Source organism: Salmo salar, chromosome 18 (genome assembly GCF_965601325.2).
Source record: "Salmo salar chromosome 18, fSalSal1, whole genome shotgun sequence".
Taxonomy (NCBI): domain Eukaryota; kingdom Metazoa; phylum Chordata; class Actinopteri; order Salmoniformes; family Salmonidae; genus Salmo; species Salmo salar.
The window spans coordinates 8,959,156-8,980,290 of NC_138308.1; the positions used below are offsets into that span (position 1 = coordinate 8,959,156).

A 21,135-nucleotide genomic window follows, 5' to 3' on the forward strand; every position below is an offset into this window, starting at 1 on the left:
GTCTCTGCTGGAAGGCAGACACTGTCATGTGGTTCACCGCTATCCTCTATGGCCTTGTACAGTGCAAACACTGTGGTCCCGTCCAAAGTTATCCCTGGACGGGGCCAATGTGAAAATGTTCTCTTCAAAACATGTTTAAATCCTGTTCTGTTACGAGTGGACAGTAGTTAGAAAACCACTAATACTTCCAGCAACAGTGTTGGTATTGTTTTTTACAGGGCACTATAACGAAAAGCGTTATCATTAGGCTATAGTTAAGAATAATAATACAGTAAATCTATATTTGTTCATTTTCAAATGTTTGAGTAACTTTTAACTATACGTTTTGTGATTTTTAAATCAGAAAAACGTCCTGTAACAGTTTTTCAGGGGACTTTTATTTAGAAAATTGTCCGTATGATCACATGACCTCAATTGCGATAGGTTCACAATGCTTGTGTGTTTTGAAAGCATCAATGTTAGCTAATCATTTATACATTTTGTAGATTCGCTAAATCCACACGATAATAATCGCAGATCTGGACCAGACACAGGGTACAGTAACTGTACTTTCATCAACTTTGTGTGTCCTATACCGTAGCTAGCTAGAAGCCTAAGACTGTTATCATCAAACTGTGCATGGCTTCTCAAATCAAATGTTATCACTGTCGAACTACTTGTAGCTAATCATTCATTGTGGCTAATTTGTTGATGTCGGTATAACCTCTAACCTGCTAGAGCTAATGAACATGTTTTATCATAGCGTTTACTCTTCTTTCTTGCTCATCCTATCTCCAAACAGTCAGGAACAGCTAGCTAGCTGTTCGTTTGGTGAAAGTACTTCCTTGCCCAAGACAAGCTGTCATGAGTCCCTAATTGTCAACTCCCACAGTACAACAGAACTGTGATGGGATATGGCGGCACCAGAAACTCAGCTCATGTTAAGCGTTGGATTAATTGGTAAGGAAAGACATATCTTTCCCCTTTTCTAATTATTTTTACCCTGCTTTTTTGATTGAAGCGTGCCAGGTTTGCTTCTGTTTGGCTTTGACTGGCATCACATGAGATCAACAAAGATTTGTTTAACTAACCCAAGATAGACCACAGCCTGCCGTTTCCAATGGGAGCAAATTAATCATAGTGTGTAGAACCAAGCACGAGTTAGCGAGATCCTATTGGCGCGTTCTAGCATATTTCCGTTAGGGAACGCCTACGCTGTGAACTGTGTGTATGCAATAACTCAATTCGTCTTTACAATTCCTTTTAAAGAACTACATTTTTAGAAACTTTGGCAATGGGTGAAGTCTACAAAACTTAGTCTGTTCTGTTCATAACAGATTCTAGTTTTGGGAACAGAACTGTATTGAGATACAATGTTTAATTGATAAGATTTGCAGAATGTTGGCCAAAATCCATCTCGTTCCATCTTCTCCCGCCAGTGGGCTTCCTCTCACTACCATATTTGGTAGTGAGTGGAAACGCCAACAAGATGCTTCATATTTATACATCCAGTGAAATATCTGTCTCATTGTTCCATCTGTGATATCAATGTGATGAAGTATTTTACCATCTTTGATTTTACTTCCTGTAAGCGTGAGAACAGATTAATTTAGTTAAAGATCTGTAATATTGATACTAATGAGTTGTGAAAGTAATATGACACAGTATTCTCATATTCTTCCCCACACAGAGAAAGATGTGAATGCAGACACCTTGTGGGTGTGGTGCTATCCTTCAGTCAGTGCTGAGCTCCGGGAGGTCCTGCTCAGTAAGTGCTGTCTCAGACAGGACAGCCGAGGCTTGCACACTTTTGTGTTTGGCCAGTTCTGCCGTACCTGGTACTACATATCCACTGTAGAGGTGCAGGAACCCACCGCCCTAAAGAAGGTACAGTTAGTTTTGAAATTCTCCATTCATTGAAATAATTTGAACTTGTAGGTCTAATGATAAATTATATTGCTCGTATTTCTCTCTTTTTAGGTCACACATTTTTCAATAGTTGTCACAGCAAAGGACTTCAACCCTGAGAAGTATGCAGCATTCAGTCGAGTACTATGCAGGTACAGCATGCTACGCTAATGCATCCCCATGGCTAAATGTCTGCTTATTTAATACTTCCCAAAAACATATTTCTTCATGTGTGTTTTATCATTCAGGATCTACATCAAACATGGGAGCCCTGTGAAAATGATGGAGGGTTACATTGCAGTCCTCACCAAAGGCATCTGCCAGAGTGACGAGAATGGCTCCTTTCTCATCAAGGACTACGATGTCAGGAAGGCCTACTTAGCAGGCTCAGTGAAAGGTTAAACATGTACAAATATAAAACACTTATTACAGTATAAGGACATGATTGTTCATACAAGTTGCTTGACACTGTCCAGTTTCCTTATTGGTATGCAAAGAAGCATTTCCTTGAAGAAGCTGATCCCATTTGATTACCAGGATTAGGTAGACTATCTTGTGATAACTGTTTCAGATGTGGTGTCCCAGTTTGGTATGGAGACCATCATCCTGTACACAGCCCTTATGCTGAAGAAGAGGATTGTGGTCCATCACCCTCAGGTTGAAGCACTGTTGGAGTTCACAAGGTGACTAAGGCAATAGAGAAAATGCACAGAAGAAAATGCGGGCGAAGATGTAACATGCGTTTCCCAAAACACCACCACCGCCTAGAGAGAGAGAGTTCGCTAAGTGATGTGATAGAAAGAAACCGCTGCTTTCGGATCAGCTTTCTCCCTTTCAAATCTTACCTTAACATTAGAATTATTCCACAATACTGATGACAGATCAGCTCCTATGATATATTATCACCTATGGCTACAAATATTGAGGCGGCTTATTCTAATGCTTATCCTATATGCAATAAATTAAGATTTGACACATCATTTGTGCACATGTAGGCAAAAATAAGACAGTAGCATACAAATGGGTAAATAAAACCCAATTGAATTAACAAGAAATGTATTTCAATATCATTGAAATATAGAGTGCCTATACTGTGTTTCTTTTAATACAGTCATCTCTTTTATTTGAAGCATCTTATATCCTTCGCTTGTTTGTATCAGTTGGAAAGACATTGGCAGCTATCTATTTGTAGTCACAATCGGTCTAAAGTTATCAGCAGTTACAGAAAGACAGATAAACATCTTAATGCGGAAGGTAAAAAAAGCATCTAACGATGCACTTAGCTGTTCTACTAGTGGTCTGAGGCAGTTGTTAAGTAGCAAGCCTTTTCAAGTGCAACTTTAGTATCGATGGTTTTGGTAAACAGCTCTGAGATTTAACAATGGTCCTACGAAGGTTCTAACGATGAACTTAGCCTTAAGATGATTTTGGGAAACTGGATCCAGACCTTTGACTGTTCATGGACTTCATTGTTGAAGTGGATTACAATTGATGTTTTTGAGAGAACATTATAATCTTTATATCAAATGTATGATTTTATTGTATTTTTCCCTCCTAGAGCTCTTCCAGCTCTGACGTGGCACAGGAAAGACTGGTCCATTTTGCACCCTTATGTCCACCTGACTGACAGTGAGCTCGAGAATCTCAGGACGTGCACTGGTGAGGATATCTGCTTCATTAGATCCACATTAAAGCAAACTGATTCAGACTTGGATCGTGTTCATTAAACACCAAAGAGAAGAACATGGACAGTAACAGTCAGGGACTTCCTTGACCTGTCCAATAGAATGTTAATTTTCTCTTGCAAAATGTTTTAAATGTTTTCCTTAGCGTGTCCTAATGAACACAACTCAGATTCCCATAGTCTCCCAACAGTCAGTTCTACACACACACACACACACACAGGAAGACTCATGCAATAATTGACTTGCAGTACATTTATTTACTTGCCTGTTTTGAAAACATGTTCCTTGGAGCTTCTCAACGTAGAGTTCTGTGAGTACCCCCATCTGCACTGTCCCTGAAAAGCCTTATGGTGAAGAAATGAATAGTTGATTCACCCATATGCTCACTGTCTCTGCAGGATACGTCGCAGGATTTGTTGATCCAGAAGTGAGCAACAGATCGGATTTGTTTGACGTATATGTGAACCTCCCAGATAGTGAGATTACTATATCCCAGAGTGCCAAAGGTGGGTGTCTCAATTCTAATCTCCTTCCTATTACTGTAAAAGACAGTCTGTTCAAAGTGAAGAATGCTCTGTATCTAAAAAATGTAACGGAATGTAGAGAAACCTTGCTACCTAGTCCTCCCTCATTATCCCAATGCAAGCATCCACCATTTTTTAAACAATATGACCTCTCTCCTATCTAATTTATACACCAAAGAGGCCATGTCTATGGGAAAGCTGCACAAAGACATTGGGCTCGTCATTGTCCAGTCTGCAGAGAATGCTGATAGAACAGATGGGCAGATTATCAAGGTGAGAGTTGAAAGTACACATGACATCCTTACCATTCATTCTTCAGTGATCAGAGAAGGTGTGAGCTATGTATTTTCAAAGATGAACAGTGTTTATACAGTAAATATGTTATTATAAGTATCCTGGTATTTAGCACAATCATGAAAAAAGCTGTCTGTTTGCTACGATGTTTTCAGGACATTTCCATAAAGACGAGGGAGATCCTTGCTAACTTGGCGTCATTAGCCGAGGAATGTGAGAACTCTAAAATCACCCTGGAGACCTTAAAGCAGCGCCACTTCCCGCCTGCTACGGAGAACTTCCTGTTCCACTTGGCAGCTGCTGAGCAGCTCCTCAAGATATGACCCTTGATCTCCTACATCATGTAACATGCCATGCGGTGTGAGGACACTGAATATTAGCATAGGCATTCATCTATGTAATTCTACATACAGTGGCATGTTAAGGAGAATGGGAAGAACTCAGGTGTTAGGTATCGCACACAGTTGCATTCCTGACTCTTAACAATACTAACAAAGCCTACGTTTCACAATGTCACAGACACATGAGATATACAGACATTGTCTTGTTTTGACAATAATATAATAACGGCATTTACATAGCATTCCATAGTTCAGCAATTCAATAGTTTATCTTAAGACTGTTAACAGATTAATTTGAGTTCTCAAGAACCTTGATTTAGCATGTTATATTTCAGAATTAAAGAAATATCTATGTGAAATATGTATACTGAACAAAAATGTACAATAAATGTAACAATTTCAAAGATTTTATTAAGTTACAGTTCATGTAAGGAAGTCAGTCAGTTGAAATAAATTCATTAGGCCTTAATCTATGGATTTCATATGACTGGGAATACTGTTGGGCAGAGATACCTTTAAAAAAAGGGTAGGGGCGTGGATCAGAAAACCAGTCAGTATCTTGTGTCCACCATTTGCAGCACGGCACATCTCCTTCACGTAGAGTTGATCAGGCTTCTGGTTATGGCCTGTGGAATGTTGTCCCACTCCTCTTCACTGGCTGTGAAAGTTGATGAATATTGGCGTGAACTGGAACACGTTGTTTGTTGTACACGCCGATCCAGAGCCTCCCAAACATGCTCAATGGATGACATGTCTGGTGAGTATGGAGGCCATGGAAGAACAGGGAAATTTTCAGTCTCCAGGAATTGTGTACAGATCCTTGCGTCATGGGGCCGTGCATTATCATGTTGAAACATGAGTCGATGGCGGCGGACGAACGGCACGACAATGGGCCTCGGGATCTCGTCACGGTATCTCTGCATTCAAATGACCATCGATAAAATTAAATTGTGTTCATTGTCCATAGCTTATGCCTGCCCATACTATACCACCACCATGGGACACTCTGTTAACGTGGTTGACATCAGCAAACTGATTGCCCAAATCAAAATGTATTTGTCACGTGCGCCAAATACAACAGGTGTAGTAGACCTTAAAGTGAAATTCTTACTTACAGGCTCTAACCAACAGTGCAGTTGCTAAGTAAAAAAATAAATGACACCATACACGTAATCTGCGGTTGTGAGGCCGTTTGGATGTACTTCAAAATTCTTTAAAACAACGTAGGATAGGCTTAGGATAGAGAAATGAACATTCAATTCTCTGGCAACAGCTTTGGTGGACAATCCAGCAGTCAGCATGCCAATTGCACGCTCCCTCAACTTGAGACATCTGTGGCAAATCTGCACATTTTAGTGGTCTTTTATTCACCTGTGTAATGATCATGCTGTTTTGTCAGCTTCTTGATATATGCCACACCTGTCTGGTGGATGGATTATCTTGGTGTCGTGGAAATTACCACCAGGGCCAGCTGAAGTCAATATTAAATGAATAATGTTTTATTATCAGCAAGCTGGAGAGGTTCCAACAAACTTAATGCACCATAGTACATGTCGGTTGGGGCAGTCCCGTTCTCTTATATACTGCTTACACAGACAAGTTATATTTGCATGTTTTACATTATTCATAATTAATTCATCATTAACATTTGGTTCCTGTATGTGATCGACCAATACCTCACGAGGCGGCTTCTCTCCAAAATGAGACCTTGAAACTGAGATATCCCTTTTGATTCCCAGAACAATGTCCTGGGCGTACTACCAATTGGTCTGAGGAGGAGGTCACAGTCACCTGCATGAACCAAGATAGAGGGAAAGGAGATGCTGTGTACAATTCAATGCTATCTCTTCAGACAACATTTTCTCTCACATTCCCTGCTTTTATCACTATGAGATAATTATCCCTATATTTTAAGGTAAACATCAGATTATAGCTTCTATCAAAGAAGCTTCTATCAAAATACATAATCAGAAAACAAAATCAATGCATAACCACAGACACTTTCAAACCCTTCATTCTGGGTTGTACAATCCAACTAGTAACTGATCGTAATTCCATAGCCCTTACTTGTAAAACCATTGCAGTAGAATGATACAGTTACACTTACGCTTCATAAAACCACAGACACTTTCATTTTTGGATTCTGGCATTGAAATTTCAGATACAGCTTTTGTTGCGAGTGGCATGTTAATGACACATTGGTATCTCAATGCATTTTTTGTCTAAATTACTATGAATTTTGCAGTGTGCAGACCTCCACAATCAACCTGATTCCCCAACTAAACAATTTTGGACAAGCCTAAATCAATTACGGGCAAGGTTGACCACCCCCTCCCCGGCATTTCATTCTTCTTGCGTTTCTTCATTTTCTTCTTCAGATAGTATTTCAGTTCGTCCTACCAATGGCACATCTTCAATGTAGATGGCCCTTGATAATGTTCCAATTTCAATATCGGGGGAATAATCAGATATTCCCAAGCAGATGAATTTCTCACCTGAGCTGCCACCATCCTTTACAGTCCATTATGTCTTGTCCATTTTCCGACCAGTACACCAGAACCATGAGAGATGTTTGGACGGGATCTCTCTCTATGCTCACTACTAGTGGGCTCATGCCGCACTCCTGAGAGAAAAAGCAGTTGATAGCTTAGACTGGATGCTGTGCACAGGTTGCTGGCACAGGTTGCTGGCTCAGAAAGAGAGTCGAAAACAGCAGGTCCGGGACAAGGTAGCACGTCCGGTGAACAGGTCAGGGTTCCATAGCCGCAGGCAGAACAGTTAAAACTGGAGCAGCAGCATGACCAGGTGGACTAGGGACAGCAAGGAGTCATCAGGCCAGGTAGTCCTGAGGCATGGTCCTAGGGCTGATAGAGAGAGAGAGACCCCCGACACAAACTATTGCAGCATAAATACTGGAGGCTAAGACAGGAGGGGTCGGGAGACACTGTGACCCCGTCCGACGATACCCCCGGACAGGGCCAACCAGGCAGGATATAACCCCACCCACTTTGCCAAAGCACAGCCCCCACACCACTAGAGGGATATCTTCAAACCACCAACTTACTACCCTGAGACAATGCTGAGTATAGCCCACGAAGATCTCCCCCACGGCACGAACCCGAGGGGGGCGCCAACCCGGACAGGAAGATCACATCAGTGACTCAACCCACTCAAGTGATGCACCTCTCCTAGGGACGGCATAGAAGAGCACCAGTAAGCCAGTGACTCAGCCCCCATAATAGGGTTAGAGGCAGAGAATCCCAGTGGAGAGAGGGGAACCAGCCAGGCAGAGACAGCAAGGGAGGTTCGTCACTCCAGTGCCTTTCCATTCACCTTCACACCCCTGGGCCAGACTACACTCAATAGGACCTACTGAAGAGATGAGTCTTCAATAAAGAAATAATATCCTACCCCCCATTCCTCCACCAACAACTGAGGAACTTGTGCAATCACAAGTGAGAAGAGGTAAGTAAAAAACGGAAGGCAGGAATATCAGGTAGAATTGCATCAGACCTCAGAGTGAGTTACAACAAAGCCTGTAGGAGATGATACTTATGCAGTCAATGAATAGTTGTCTTTTTATAATTCCACAGTATAGGTACACTAAACCTCGACGTTCCTCATTCTTTCCCTCCCCCCTAGAGTTGGGTTTCCCTCCCCCCTAGGGGGGCTTCTAGGCAGAGTTGCAAAGAAAAAGCCATATCTCAGCCTGGCCAATAAAAAGAAAAGATTAAGATGGGCAAAAGAACACAGACAGTGGACAGAGGAACTCCCAGAGTCGCCTCCTCACTGTTGACGTTGAGACTGATGTTTTGTGGGTACTATTTAATGAAGCTGCCAGTTGAGGACTTGTGAGGTGTCTGTTTCTCAAACTAGACACTCTAATGTACTTGTCCTCTTGCTCAGTTGTGCACTGGGGCCTCCTACTCCTCTTTCTATTCTGGTTAGAGCCAGTTTGCGTTGTTCTGTGAAGAGCGTAGTACACAGCATTGTACGAGATCTTCAGTTTCTTGGCAATTTCTCGCATGGAATAGCCTTCATTTCTCAGAAGAATAGACTGACGAGTTTCAGAAGAAAAGTCTTTGTTTCTGGCCATTTTGAGCCTGTAATCGAACCAACAAATGCTGATGCTTCAGATACTCAACTAGTCTAAAGAAGGCTAGTTTTATTGCTTCTTTAATCAGCACAACAGTTTTCAGCTGTGCTAACATAATTGCAAATGGGTTTTCTAATGATAAATTAGCCTTTTAAAAGGATAAACTTGGATTAGCTAACACAACGTGCCATTGGAACACAGGAGTGATGGTTGTTGATAATGGCCTCTGTATGCCTATGTAGATATTACATAAAAAATCTGCCGTTTCCAGATACAATAGTCATTGACAACATTAACAATGTCTACACTGTATTTCTGATCAATTTGATGTTATTTTAATGGAATTTCTTTTTTAAAGTGCTTTTCTTTCAAAAACAAGGACATTTCTAAGTGACCACAAACTTTTGAACGGTAGTGTACATACAAACCCCTTTACACCAAGTACATTACAATGACAGAATTTGAAAGAAGCAGTTTCATTTAGTTTTTGCACTACAGAATTATTTGCCCCTCATAGTAACAATAATATTTTTTCTGACTTATCTGTTGGAATGCATCTCTAGATTAACAGTAAAGGCCCCGATGGACCAAGACCCTTGCTGCTGGACCTCTCTAAAGACCCCCCTAAAGACTCCACTATCAAGCAACTAGGGAGAGACCTCCCTGTCTGCCTCACAGTCCCAACCCAAAAACTGATGCAGCACTTTCTCCATGTACCAGGCCACACACACACACACAACCTGATGACAGGAACATACACATGGACAGCTTAAGCTCTATGGCTGCCTGGCATAGGGAAGGAATTAGATGAAATTAGCATTGATATAATGCTGTACAGAGGGCCTACAGTGCCAGACCATTTTCATAGGTTTACTTTACTCTGTAAACATGGCCTGACTTTGGAGAGTACATTACTTCATTAAAGGCCCGCCGTCATCACATGATCACCCCAATCAATTTGCCAAGGAGCTCCTCCTAAAAGGCTCTTCGCAAAAAGTGACATCACAACTTGCAAACGAATCAGTTAGTTCAGATTAAATCTATAGAGGTCTTTACACAGCTAGATCCATTGAGCCACCTATGCTGCTACATCTTACCCAGATCACCTGTCACCCGTAGCTCTATTAAAATATACCCTCCTCTAATCTTCCCATCCCTGTGTTCATGGGGCTCTACCTGCCTCTAGGGGTGTGTATTATGTCTGGGCTGACACACACATTATTTCTTGTTAGGTGACAAGTGACACAAGATTCTGGATCAAAGGTGTTTTTGATCTGGTTATATTCTGAGTTTCTGTTTTAGCCATTTATCAGTTGACCATTGTTCTTGGTAGCTAAGGGTTAACTTGCGTTTTATCATGTTCACATTGCATCTCAACTCATTAAAGCTGGAATTAGTGAGTCGTCTGTGACCCCCCCAGGACACACCTCTTATTTCATTTGTAATGAAACTCAACACTGACCTCTTTTTCTCACTTCTCTTTTCGGGTCGAGTTGATACAGATCCAATACTAATGATGATGATACTTGTTCAGTAGGACATTTCTTAAAAACATTGTCCCTGCTACCAGACCTGTTTATCTACAACTAGCTAGCAGCTGACTACCCTGCTGTTTACATTCTACAGTAGCTCCCTCATGCCCAAGCGCTCTCTCACGCATCTTTGCGCTCTCCCACTCTCTCACAACCATACATAGTGTATATATAAACAACACAAGAAGCGGGGTGAGCCTGGGGTCATGGACGACTCACGGATTACCACTTTAAATATGCAATCGAGTTCATTTGTCCAGGGGTAGTTATGTGTTTTATATCCCAGTTGAAACTCCTCTGGAATATCGGTACCATAACCTACTCATTTCACGCCTCTGTCTCATTTCACCGGACATCCCATGTCTCCTTGAAAAGCAAGGCTCGGAGTAAATTCTCAATTACCTACATAGACCTGGCACAAGTCATTGGTGTTAACTGTTGTTTTGAGGGTGACATTTCACCCGTAGATTTATGTCAATGGTAAACAATTTTCAATATAGACAAATATTGTCTAAAATGTGTAAAAGTGGGATTTTTTAAAACTGTATATCCAGAAAAAAAAACAATATGCAAACGATCTAATGTAAAATGATTATTTCTTCAAGCACTCTTTCTGATGGATAAATAAAATCAGACATTTTCCCATTTAAACTTTGTTGTGCCGGGAGAAAGTGCAGTGATCACACTTTTGGGTGAGAAATAAACGAACCACCTTTAAAATCTTTGATATGACATGGTGTGCCCAGAAAGGTTGTTGATGTCCTGAAGATGCACCTGGCAGGTGTTTGTGTATGGAGAATGCATACTGAGGGAGAGGTTGTGTTCTGTTCACAGCAATTGGCATGATGCCATACTAATGTCATGCCAATAAGTGACTGGCAACGGACACGCTTTGGCATAACACTAGTACGTCATCATGCCAAACGCTTTGAGAATCCTAGTGCCCAGGGTGGAACCAAGTGTACTGTGAATGGGGATCAGGGAAAGTGTCCCATCATCACAAACTGTGTGTAGGCAGCATGCTGGTATTCCCAGGCATCATCTCCAGGCTCTGCTGCATTGGCCACTGCCAGCACGTCAACCCTATACCGTCTGTGCAAACGAAAATAGCCGTTGACTAGGCAGTAATGGGCGAAATGTGGCAGCTGGCTTACACAGAAGTTTGGTTTGACTGCAACACTTCCTCTCTCTGTCAATTTATTTATTTATTTGTATTTTACCTTTATTTAACTAGGCAAGTCAGTTAAGAACAAATTCGTCTATAGGCATCTCCCTGCAGTTGCCGGTAAATCTCTAGGACATAAACACCAACCCTGGCCCTCGCTGAAACATCAGCCTCACCACCTCCCTGTTGTCTGCATCATTCAGCTCCCTGATGAGGAATTCCTGTGTAACGGTCGTCGTATGGAGTAGACCAAGGCGCAGCAGGTTGAGTGCTCATATTTACTTTTATTGAACATTTACAAAACAAGAAAACCAACGAACGACAAACAGTCTTGCAGGCTACACACAGCAATGCAAAAACAACTTCCCACAAAAGACAGGTGAAAAAAGGGCTACCTAAGTATGACTCCCAATCAGCAACAACGATGTACAGCTGTTTCTGATTGAGAGCCATACCAGGCCAACAAAGAAATACACAACATAGAAAAACCATAGAAATACAAAACATAGAACAATACCCAAAAACCCCGGAACACATAAAAACACCCCTCTTACATAAGCACATATCCCAACAAACCCCGAACCACATAAAACAAACACCCCCTGCCACGTCCTGACCAAACTACAATAACAAATAACCCCTTTACTGGTCAGGACGTGACATCCTGACTGAACAGATGCACACATAGCCTATTATCACTAAGGCAGAATGTGATATTTCTCTCCACACCCAACTAAAGGTATTTTTCATGTGTATGGTCAAGGTCTACGATTCATTCAAAGCCAATTCAAACACTACTTTCTATTGCAAATTCATGAAATTAGATCAGGTTTCTAAAAAGGTAATATGTGTGGAGAAATACCAAAAACCAAAATGTATTCAGCCACCAATTATTTTGTTCATACATTAACTATTCAACTATTCAAGAAAAAATACTTTATTTTTGTTAAATATATAGGCATTTTCAACATAATACAAACCAGAGAAGCAGCTATTCTATCACGTTGGAGAGCAGAAAGCCATGCAAAGGGGGAGTGACTCTAGGCTTGTTGGGGGTGGGGGTGGGGAAGGGGGAGAGTTGTTTGAAAATAGCCTAACTGTTGATGTAATACGGGAAAAATAGGTATTTCTCCTTTAAATGTTTAACAAGTAAATAATGGAGCGCAATATGAAAACATGCAAACCAAATCACATGTGAAATGCTGTACGAGGAAGGACATTGTTTGCTATACACATTCTCATGGTTACAATTAACTTGCAGTGCTTTGTTTATTTACACCCACATACAAGTTGCAGTTTTTAAATTAAACTGAACCGGAACATGGACTCTGTCCTTTATCAATTTGTAATTAAAGGGATTCTCCGGTACTTGTGTATCAGGCTCCACTGAGGAAGAAGGAAGGGGAGGATTATCCTACTCAGTGAATTTAACAAATAAATAAATAGTGAAACATTAAAGGAATCATTTTTAGATAAAACTATACTACATATATTCCCATATCACCAAATAACTGATTCAAACTCATTGTTTCGCAATGAAGGTCTACAGTAGCCTCATGAGCACTTTCTAGGGTAGCACCATGGTGTAGCCAGGGGACAGCTATTTTCCATCCTATGCTGGGTACATTGACTTCAATAAAATCTAGGAGGCTCATGGTTCTCACCCCCTTCCATACTGTACACATACACAGTAATTATGATGACTTCCAGAGGATGTCCTCCAACCTATTAGAGCTCTCGCAGCATGAACTGACATGTTGTCCACCCAATCAAAGGATCAGAGAATGAATCTAGTACTGAAAGCACAAGCTACATCTAGCTAGCACTGCAGTGCATAAAATGTGGTGAGTAGTTGACTCAAAGAGAGAAAAAGACAATAGTTGAACAGTTTTGAACAAATTCATTTCCAAAAACATTAAGGAGAAGCAGCAGGGAGAGAGGGAGCTAGCTATATTTCATTGTATTTTTTTCCACTTTCACTTGCTTAGCTAGCTAGCTAATGCAGCTAGCTAATGTAGCCTACTCAAACACCCGGCTCAAACAGAAAGGAATGCTATCTATGTTAGCTAGCTGGCTAAGGCTATCCAACACTTGAACTCTTCCAAGTCAAGGTAAGCTTTCGGTTTTATAAATGTATTGCCACTGGGGCGGGCTGGTGTATCTGCTAAACTGCTTGCTGTACACTGTACTGCATGATTGTAGCGGGTTTACTAATGCATTAGTTCTAGTAGCTATGTTGACTATGACATTAGCTCATATGGTGACAATGGTGTAGGCTGTGTGTAGTGGTTCTGGTATCAAGGTTTGGCTTGGAAAGGTTTTTTCGCCTGCTCACAGAGCTGTTGTGAGAGGAGGAAGAGAGCGCGTAGATACGAGAAGGAATTATACAACGAGCAAAGGGATTATGTTGTTTGTATGTGGCTGCTATGAAAGTGAACTGTGTGTGCAGGTGATCAGGGGTGTATTATTTCTGCCGATTCTGTTAACGTTTCTTAGCAGGAAGCAAACAAAACAGGGATAAATCTACCTGAATTTGTCCAATAGAAACTCTTGTTTGCAACTGTTGGACCTATGAGTACAGGCAAGAGTGTGCAAGGCTGTATTGAATGTGTCACTGTCTGTCACCTTGATTAATCCAATTTGTCTCTCGACCTGTGCACCTATGTTATAAACTTTCAATCGTAGGCTAGGTTGTAGTAACCTATTGAGGTAAGACAGTAAATCTGCTCATAGATTATGCATGTATGAACTACACATTATCACATCCAGCCCAAAGCAAGAGGTTGAAAAAAATACTTAGCAGTGGCCAAAGTTCTGGTGCATGTCTTTAATTATGATTGAATTCATCATCCCAGCGTATGAAGTAACAGGGCATATTCCATAAACTGCATCCTGTGGCCTTCAGAAGGTTGCTTCTCGTGTTGCCCAGTCAATGAAGTCACCCGGATTTGGTGCTCCTGCTCCCACATTGAAGTCCGCAGTACTTGTTCGCTGGTGCCTCAGAGCCCCCTGTGACAGCACTGCAATTGTCCTGGGTCTGATGATTCCAGTGTCCTTCAGTGTCTATCCACAGCTTAGAATGGTAAGACTTAGATACATTACATTAATACTGTATTTACTGTGCATTTTTCAAAACCCAGACTGCAACTCAACATTTATTCTTCTGCTTTACAGATCAAAAAAGGAAACTTGGAAAAAGAATTACCATGACAGAGGGTATCACGTCTGATGCAGGCGCAGTTGATGAGCTTATTTCTCGAGTCAGTTGTTCGAATGGAGCTAGCTAGTGTGTTCATGTTTCGAAGTTTCAAACATGTTCTCAAATGCCATTGAAATGGCAGCAGCGGTATGACAACCAGCACATTCATGAGCATGAAATACGACTTTCCTCAGTACGAAATCCTCAACGACCCACTGTGCTGTCAGACTCAGCATGCTCATGGGGCAGATATTGCTGGTCCAAATGTCAGTCGTGAAGCTAATAGCAGTGATGCTATTACTGTGTAACTCCGGTAGGGCAACAGCTGAAAAATAGCACACTTGGAAGTGTGTACCGGTGCTCAACCAGTCGGCAAAAGCCAACATCACCCACGATAAAGAATGGTTGATTGTCATGGGCAATGAATTCCATTATCTTGGCATTAATGGATTTCGCCTTCCGAGTTGTCTCGCTGAAATGTTCTTACTCTTTCAAATGCCTGCTCAACTTGTTGACTGCTCGATCCACACAGCAGACATTGTGGGCTAGGTTAGGAATGCTGTGTTGCATATGTAGCGCAACATTTTACGTGACGTCATTACGTCATGTACCTACGTTATTTAGGTATGCACGTCAGCTTTGACATCAGTTTTGCACATCTGCGTTAAACTAGACATTGGGCCGATGTTGATGTTGGCATTTTTAGCTAATATTGTCGATTCCGATATCTTCACCGATATATCGTGCATCCCTAGTTCATAACACACAGTCAGTTAATGTTAGGTTCTGAACAGAAATTGTAACGTTTAATCTAAAATTGCTATTTTGATCATTCTTTGTAACGGTACCCTGATGTCCCAGATCAGACTTACTTTATACAGTATTTCAAATCCTATGCACTTACCTGAGAAGAGAACTGGTAATACGGACCTGAAAATCATCTGGACAGCTGGGCTGCTCATGCTACAATACCAACACGCAAATAACCCAGAAAGTCCAAAACAAGAAATGCATCAGTAAACATATATCCAAAATTAAGTTGCTGGCGTCTTTACTAAAATTGCATTGGCCAATACAGTACTGTAATACTGTAATATGCCATTTACGTAGCAGACACTTTTATCCAAAGTGACAACAACCCACACATTTTGGTATGTGACCCCAGTGGTTATCGAACCCACAACTCTGGTGTTGCTAGTGCAATGCTCTTATGAACTGAGCCACGTGCAGGACCACTTACAATACATAAGTACAATACAATACATTATTATAATGCATGTGGAAGATGTATGATTGCCATCCCTATGAGCGTATCCAGGGCCGGTCCTTGCCGTTCTGCCGCCATAGGCGAAACCAAAACATATGCCCCTGCAAAACTAGAATAGTCCCAGACGTTGAAGCTAGGTTCAATTTAGGTTCTGAATAAAAGTTGAAAATACGTATTTTGCAGATGTTGACATTTTTTATTTTCAGGATGTTGAATTCAGGCTCATTTTTGATCCTGAATGAAAGCTGAAAATAAGTAATTTATAGACCCCTATGTTTGGGCCAAATCAAGGCTGGTCCAGACCGGACAAAATCTCAATCTAACATGGACGTCTATGATTGGTTCAGATTTCATCCGGACCGGACCAACAACCAATGTCGGTGAATGTGGAAATCAAGTCCAGAACTGCACCAAAAAAAGATGTCCAAAAGGCGTCGGTCTGTGCTTAATGAGGTGTAGTCTATAGTGTTGCATGAAATGGAATTTTATGAATGTCCATCTATGGTACCAGTCAAGAGTTTGGACACACCTACTCATTCAAGGGTTTTTCTTTATTTTTACTATTTTCTACATTGTAGAATAATAGTGACGACATCAAAATGATGAAATAACACATATAGAATCATGTAGTAACCAAAAAAGTGCTAAACAAATAAAAATATATGTTATATTTAATATTCTTCAAAGTAGCCAACCTTTGCACACTCTTGGCATTCTCTCAACCAGCTTTATGACGTAATCACCTGGAATGCATTTCAATTAACAGGTGTGCCTTGTTAAAAGTTAATTTGTGGAATTTCTTTCCTTCTTTATGTATTTGAGCCAATCAGTTGTGTTGTGACAATCCAGGGGTGGTATACAGAAGATACCCCTATTTGGTTAAAGACCAAGTCCATATTATGGCAACAACGGCTCAAATAAACAAAGAGAAATTACAGTCTATCATTACTTGAAGACATGAAGGTCAGTCAATCCAGGAAAATGTTAAGAATTTTGAAAGTTTCTTGAAGTGCAGTCGCAAAAACCACCAAGCGCTGATGAAACTGGCTCTCATGAGGACCGCCCAGAGTCAGTCGCGGTTCTAGCTTGGGGGAACCCCACGGAGCCATACATTTGTGTTGGAACAACACAAACAAATAACATTTAAAATTATATAAATATAAAAATATATACAAAAATAAGACTCATAAATATCAAAAATAAGTAACAAAGACAAATAGAAACAAATTGTAGTATATAAATACAAATAAAAAAGAGAATCGAATTATTACACTATTACCCTATTGCTAAGAAAAAACACACAAATAAAACTAAATTGCACAAATTGTAACGGCTGTCATCGTAATGAGACCAAAATGCAAGCGGGATGTGGATACTCATCTTTTTAATGTAAAGAATGAAGCAAACACGGAAATACAATAAACAATAACGACTCACGACAGGCTAACAGGCTATACATACAAAAATAATAGCAGTGCTAGCGCAACAACCCACAAACCCAAGTGAAAAACACACACCTAATATATGACTCCCAATCTGGAACAACGATAACCAGCTGTCCCTGATCGGGAGCCACACAGACCAACATAGAAACATACAACCCAGAACAAACATACACAGACATCTTCTGCCACGTCCTGACCAAAATACTACACAACTACACCCTCTGCTGGTCAGGACGTGACACAAATCATATATCAAACAAATACACAAATAGAATAACACACTTATAAAGCAGAGAACCTGATTATTACACTATGCACTTCAAACAAGAAACACACAAACTAAATTGCACAACTGCCATCTAAACCCTGACCTTTCTTGCCTTCCTTGATGCAAAGTCATCAATTACATCATCATAAGAAATCTGCCCAGCAATTGCATGGTTAATACTGATGACAGCAAGGCCACTAAGGCGTTCCTGTGACATGGTGGACCTGAGGTAGGGTTTGATGAGCTTCAGCTTCGAAAAGCTCCTCTCTGCTTCAGCTACGGTCACTGAAAGAGTAAGACAAATTCTGAGAGCAGTCCACAAATTTGGATACATTTCTGAGAGCTCCCTTTCATGTATAAATATCAGCAGCTCAAGCAGGGTCATTGTCTTCGATGGCAAGTCAGGAAAGTTCTTCAGTTCCTGTGCAAGCTCTCTGCCATCCAAGTCTGAGTGTTCTTTATAGTGCAGTGTCATACTAAGGGCCTCACATTGTTCTGTCAGCTCCTCATTTGAGAGACTTTGGAAGGTTGACAGCACTCCAAACTTCTTTCCCACATGTTCCAATGGGGAAAATCTTTCCTGAAGGGCTGTTGTAGCATCAACAACGACATTGAAAAATGTCACCTCCAGCTTCTTCAGGGCATCACTCAAAGGCTCATCAAGTGATTCGTATGAAAGTGTTGCTTTGTGGACCTCAGACTTTTTTGTTGTAGAACGGCCGCTACATTCATACCCTCGCAAATATCCTTGGCTGACGTTTGTGCAGCCATAAAGCCCTGTAGTTGCTGAGACCTCTCTTTGTCTTTCTGAGAAGACTGACAGCAACATCCACATGCATACTGGGAGACTGCATCAGCTTGCTCACATGTTGGATCTGGCTCAAGATGTTATACCACACCACTGTACAGATGCTGAAGCGGTATGATCCCACCTCCTCTGACAAGGACTGAGCCTCAATCTTCATCACAGGGTCTTTGATTTGATCCCTCACCTCAATCAGCGACTCTCTCACCGCTGCTGCCTGATACCTCAGTGGCTCGACACTCTTAACTTTACTCTCCCACATCTTCAAAGTGATGTCCACATGTTTTTTCAGGATGGCCCATCGCTGTGTGGAGGCTGAGAACAAGATGTACAGTTTGTGTAAGATGCCAAAGTAACCTGTGGCATTGACAGAACTTTTAGCAGCATCAGCCACAACCAGGTTCAATGTGGATTCATTTGGATTCATTTACATTTTAGTCATTTAGCAGACACTCTTATCCAGAGCAACTTACAGTAGTGAATGCATACATTTCAATTCATTTCATACATTTTTTATTTTTTTTGTATTTTTTTTATCCGTACTGGCCCCCCATGGGAATCAAACCCACAACCCTGGCGTTGCAAACACCATTGCAAACACCGTGCTCTACCAACTGAGCCACAGGGAGGCTCCAGGAGTCGTTTCCAGGAGTCTGGCTTGGACGCCTTTGTTTTTGCCTCTCATGTTGGCCCCATTATCACAAGACTGTCCTCTGCAGTCCTCAAAAGGAATTTTTAGCTCCTCTAATCTTTTGAGAATCAGCGATGCCAAATGTTGGCCCATCCTCTGACTCCAAAAGCCCCATACAATGTTCCTTTATGGGGGGCTTCTCCTTCAGTGACACAATTCTAATCACAACTGACAACTGTGGCTGACATCTAATTGTTTGTGTTTCTGCTGGTCAGAGGGAGCAGGTGCTCCGCGTTAAATGAATGACGCATCGATGACGAACCTTTGTGCATCACTGGGGCCAAGCTTCCTGCCATCCAGGACCTCTATATCAGGCGGTGTCAGAGGAAGGCCCTAAAAATTGTCAAAGACTCCAGCCACCCTAGTCATAGACTGTTCTCTCTGCTACCGCACGGCAAGTGGTACCGGAGCGCCAAGTCGAGGTCCAAGAGGCTTCTTAACAGCTTCTACCCCCAAGCTATAAGACTCCTGAAAAAGCTAATCAAAGGGCTACCCAGACCCCTCTTTTACGCTGCTGCTACTCTTTGTTTATAATCTATAGTCACATTAACATAGTCACATTAACTCTACCTACATGTACATATTACGTCAGCTACCTCTACTAACCGGTGCCCCCGCACATTGACTCTGTACCGGTACCCTCTGTATATAGCCTCACTGTTATTTTACTGCTGCTGCTGAATTATTTGTTACTTTTATTTTCAATTTTTTACTTAACACTTATTTATTTTTCTTAACTTCTTAAAGCATTGTTGGTTAAGGTCTTGTAAGTAAGCATTTCACTGTAAGGTCTACACCTGTTCTATTTGGCGCATGTGACAAATAAAATTTGATTTGAAGATATGTGAATTGTTTCGCTCTCAAGAAAAGGGCGCCATTGAAAGGAGTGATTACTGGGGTAGCGGTAAATGTGAACGTTGACTGAATGGGAAGATTCCCGGTGTTTGTGATTCTCATCGTTTGGTGCAACACAGACAGGGTGGTGTTAGAAACAGAAGAGTCGTTGCCTGTTCTTTTGAGTTTTGATGTTGAGTCTTTGCCCGACAAAGTGATGTTAGGATATATAAGTTATACATTGTTTTTACAGGTGTCAAGCGTATGGGCATGTGGCAGCAGTGTGGTTCCAAGGTGTGAGAATTGTGCAGAAGGGCACGAGACAAAGGAATGTGTAGCATTTTGGAAAGTAGTGGTATGTGTTAATTGTAGGGGTGCCCATGGAGCTGGAGATCAGAAATGTCCAGTGCGAGAGAGGCAGGTTGAGGTTTCCAGGGTTAGAGTAGTGCAGAAGTTGTCAAATGCTGAGGCAGTGAAGAAAGATGGGTCAAGGGATCCCAAGGGGAGTAATAGATCTGTACCAGTACAGAGGGAAAGGGAGATACCTAGTCAGTTGTACAACTGAATCCCTTCAACTGAAATGTGTCTTCAGCATTTAACCCAACTCCTCTGAATCAGAGTGGTGCAGGGGCTGCCTTAATCAACATCCACGTCTTCAGCACCCGGGGAACAGTGGGTTAACTGCCTTGCTCATGGCCAGAACGACAGATTTTTACCTTGAAGCTCAGGGACTCGATCCAGCAACCTTTCAGTTACTGGCCCAACACTCTAACCACTAGACTATAAGCCAACAGGTGCTATATGCTTCAGTAAGATTGGATTGTTTGCATTTTATAGCAATGATTATCAACTGTGCTGCATGGATGGAATGTAAGTCGCAGAACATTTTGGTTGTGGCGGCAGCTGCAGAGGTATTTGGGTGTATGAAACTTGACGTCAGAAGAGTTACAGGGTGTGTTGAGTGGTGGTGTCCCGTCCTTTCACGCTGTTGGCATGAAGTAGGACTAGATAGATTTAAATAGTGGAGCAGGGTGGTGGGTTTTTAGTGAGTGTTGGGTTAGATGGTAGTGTATTTGTTGATTTATTTTAATTGTAAAACTTT

The 21,135-nt window shown here is 41.5% G+C and overlaps 1 protein-coding gene across 1 annotated transcript; it reads left to right on the forward strand.

Annotated features, from left to right (window-relative positions):
- The first annotated feature begins 394 nt into the window (after nt 1-394).
- Nucleotides 395-5,137, forward strand: LOC106576813 (DENN domain-containing protein 10). Its single transcript, XM_014154252.3, has 10 exons — nt 395-534; nt 782-939; nt 1,670-1,866; nt 1,960-2,039; nt 2,136-2,284; nt 2,459-2,570; nt 3,446-3,546; nt 3,971-4,078; nt 4,275-4,369; nt 4,546-5,137. Exons 2-10 carry the CDS (start codon nt 894-896, stop codon nt 4,711-4,713), a joined length of 1,056 nt encoding a protein of 351 aa, XP_014009727.2. The 5' UTR covers nt 395-534; nt 782-893; the 3' UTR covers nt 4,714-5,137.
- The last annotated feature ends 15,998 nt before the right edge of the window (nt 5,138-21,135 follow it).

Excerpts from the sequence above, each read along its gene's own strand:
- LOC106576813 (XM_014154252.3), top strand. The coding sequence starts at position 894 with ATGGCGGCACCAGAAACTCAGCTCATGTTAAGCGTTGGATTAATTG. Across the intron at positions 1,867-1,959 it reads AACCCACCGCCCTAAAGAAG|GTCACACATTTTTCAATAGT; the intron begins GTACAGTTAGTT and ends CTCTCTTTTTAG. Across the intron at positions 2,040-2,135 it reads TTCAGTCGAGTACTATGCAG|GATCTACATCAAACATGGGA; the intron begins GTACAGCATGCT and ends TTTATCATTCAG.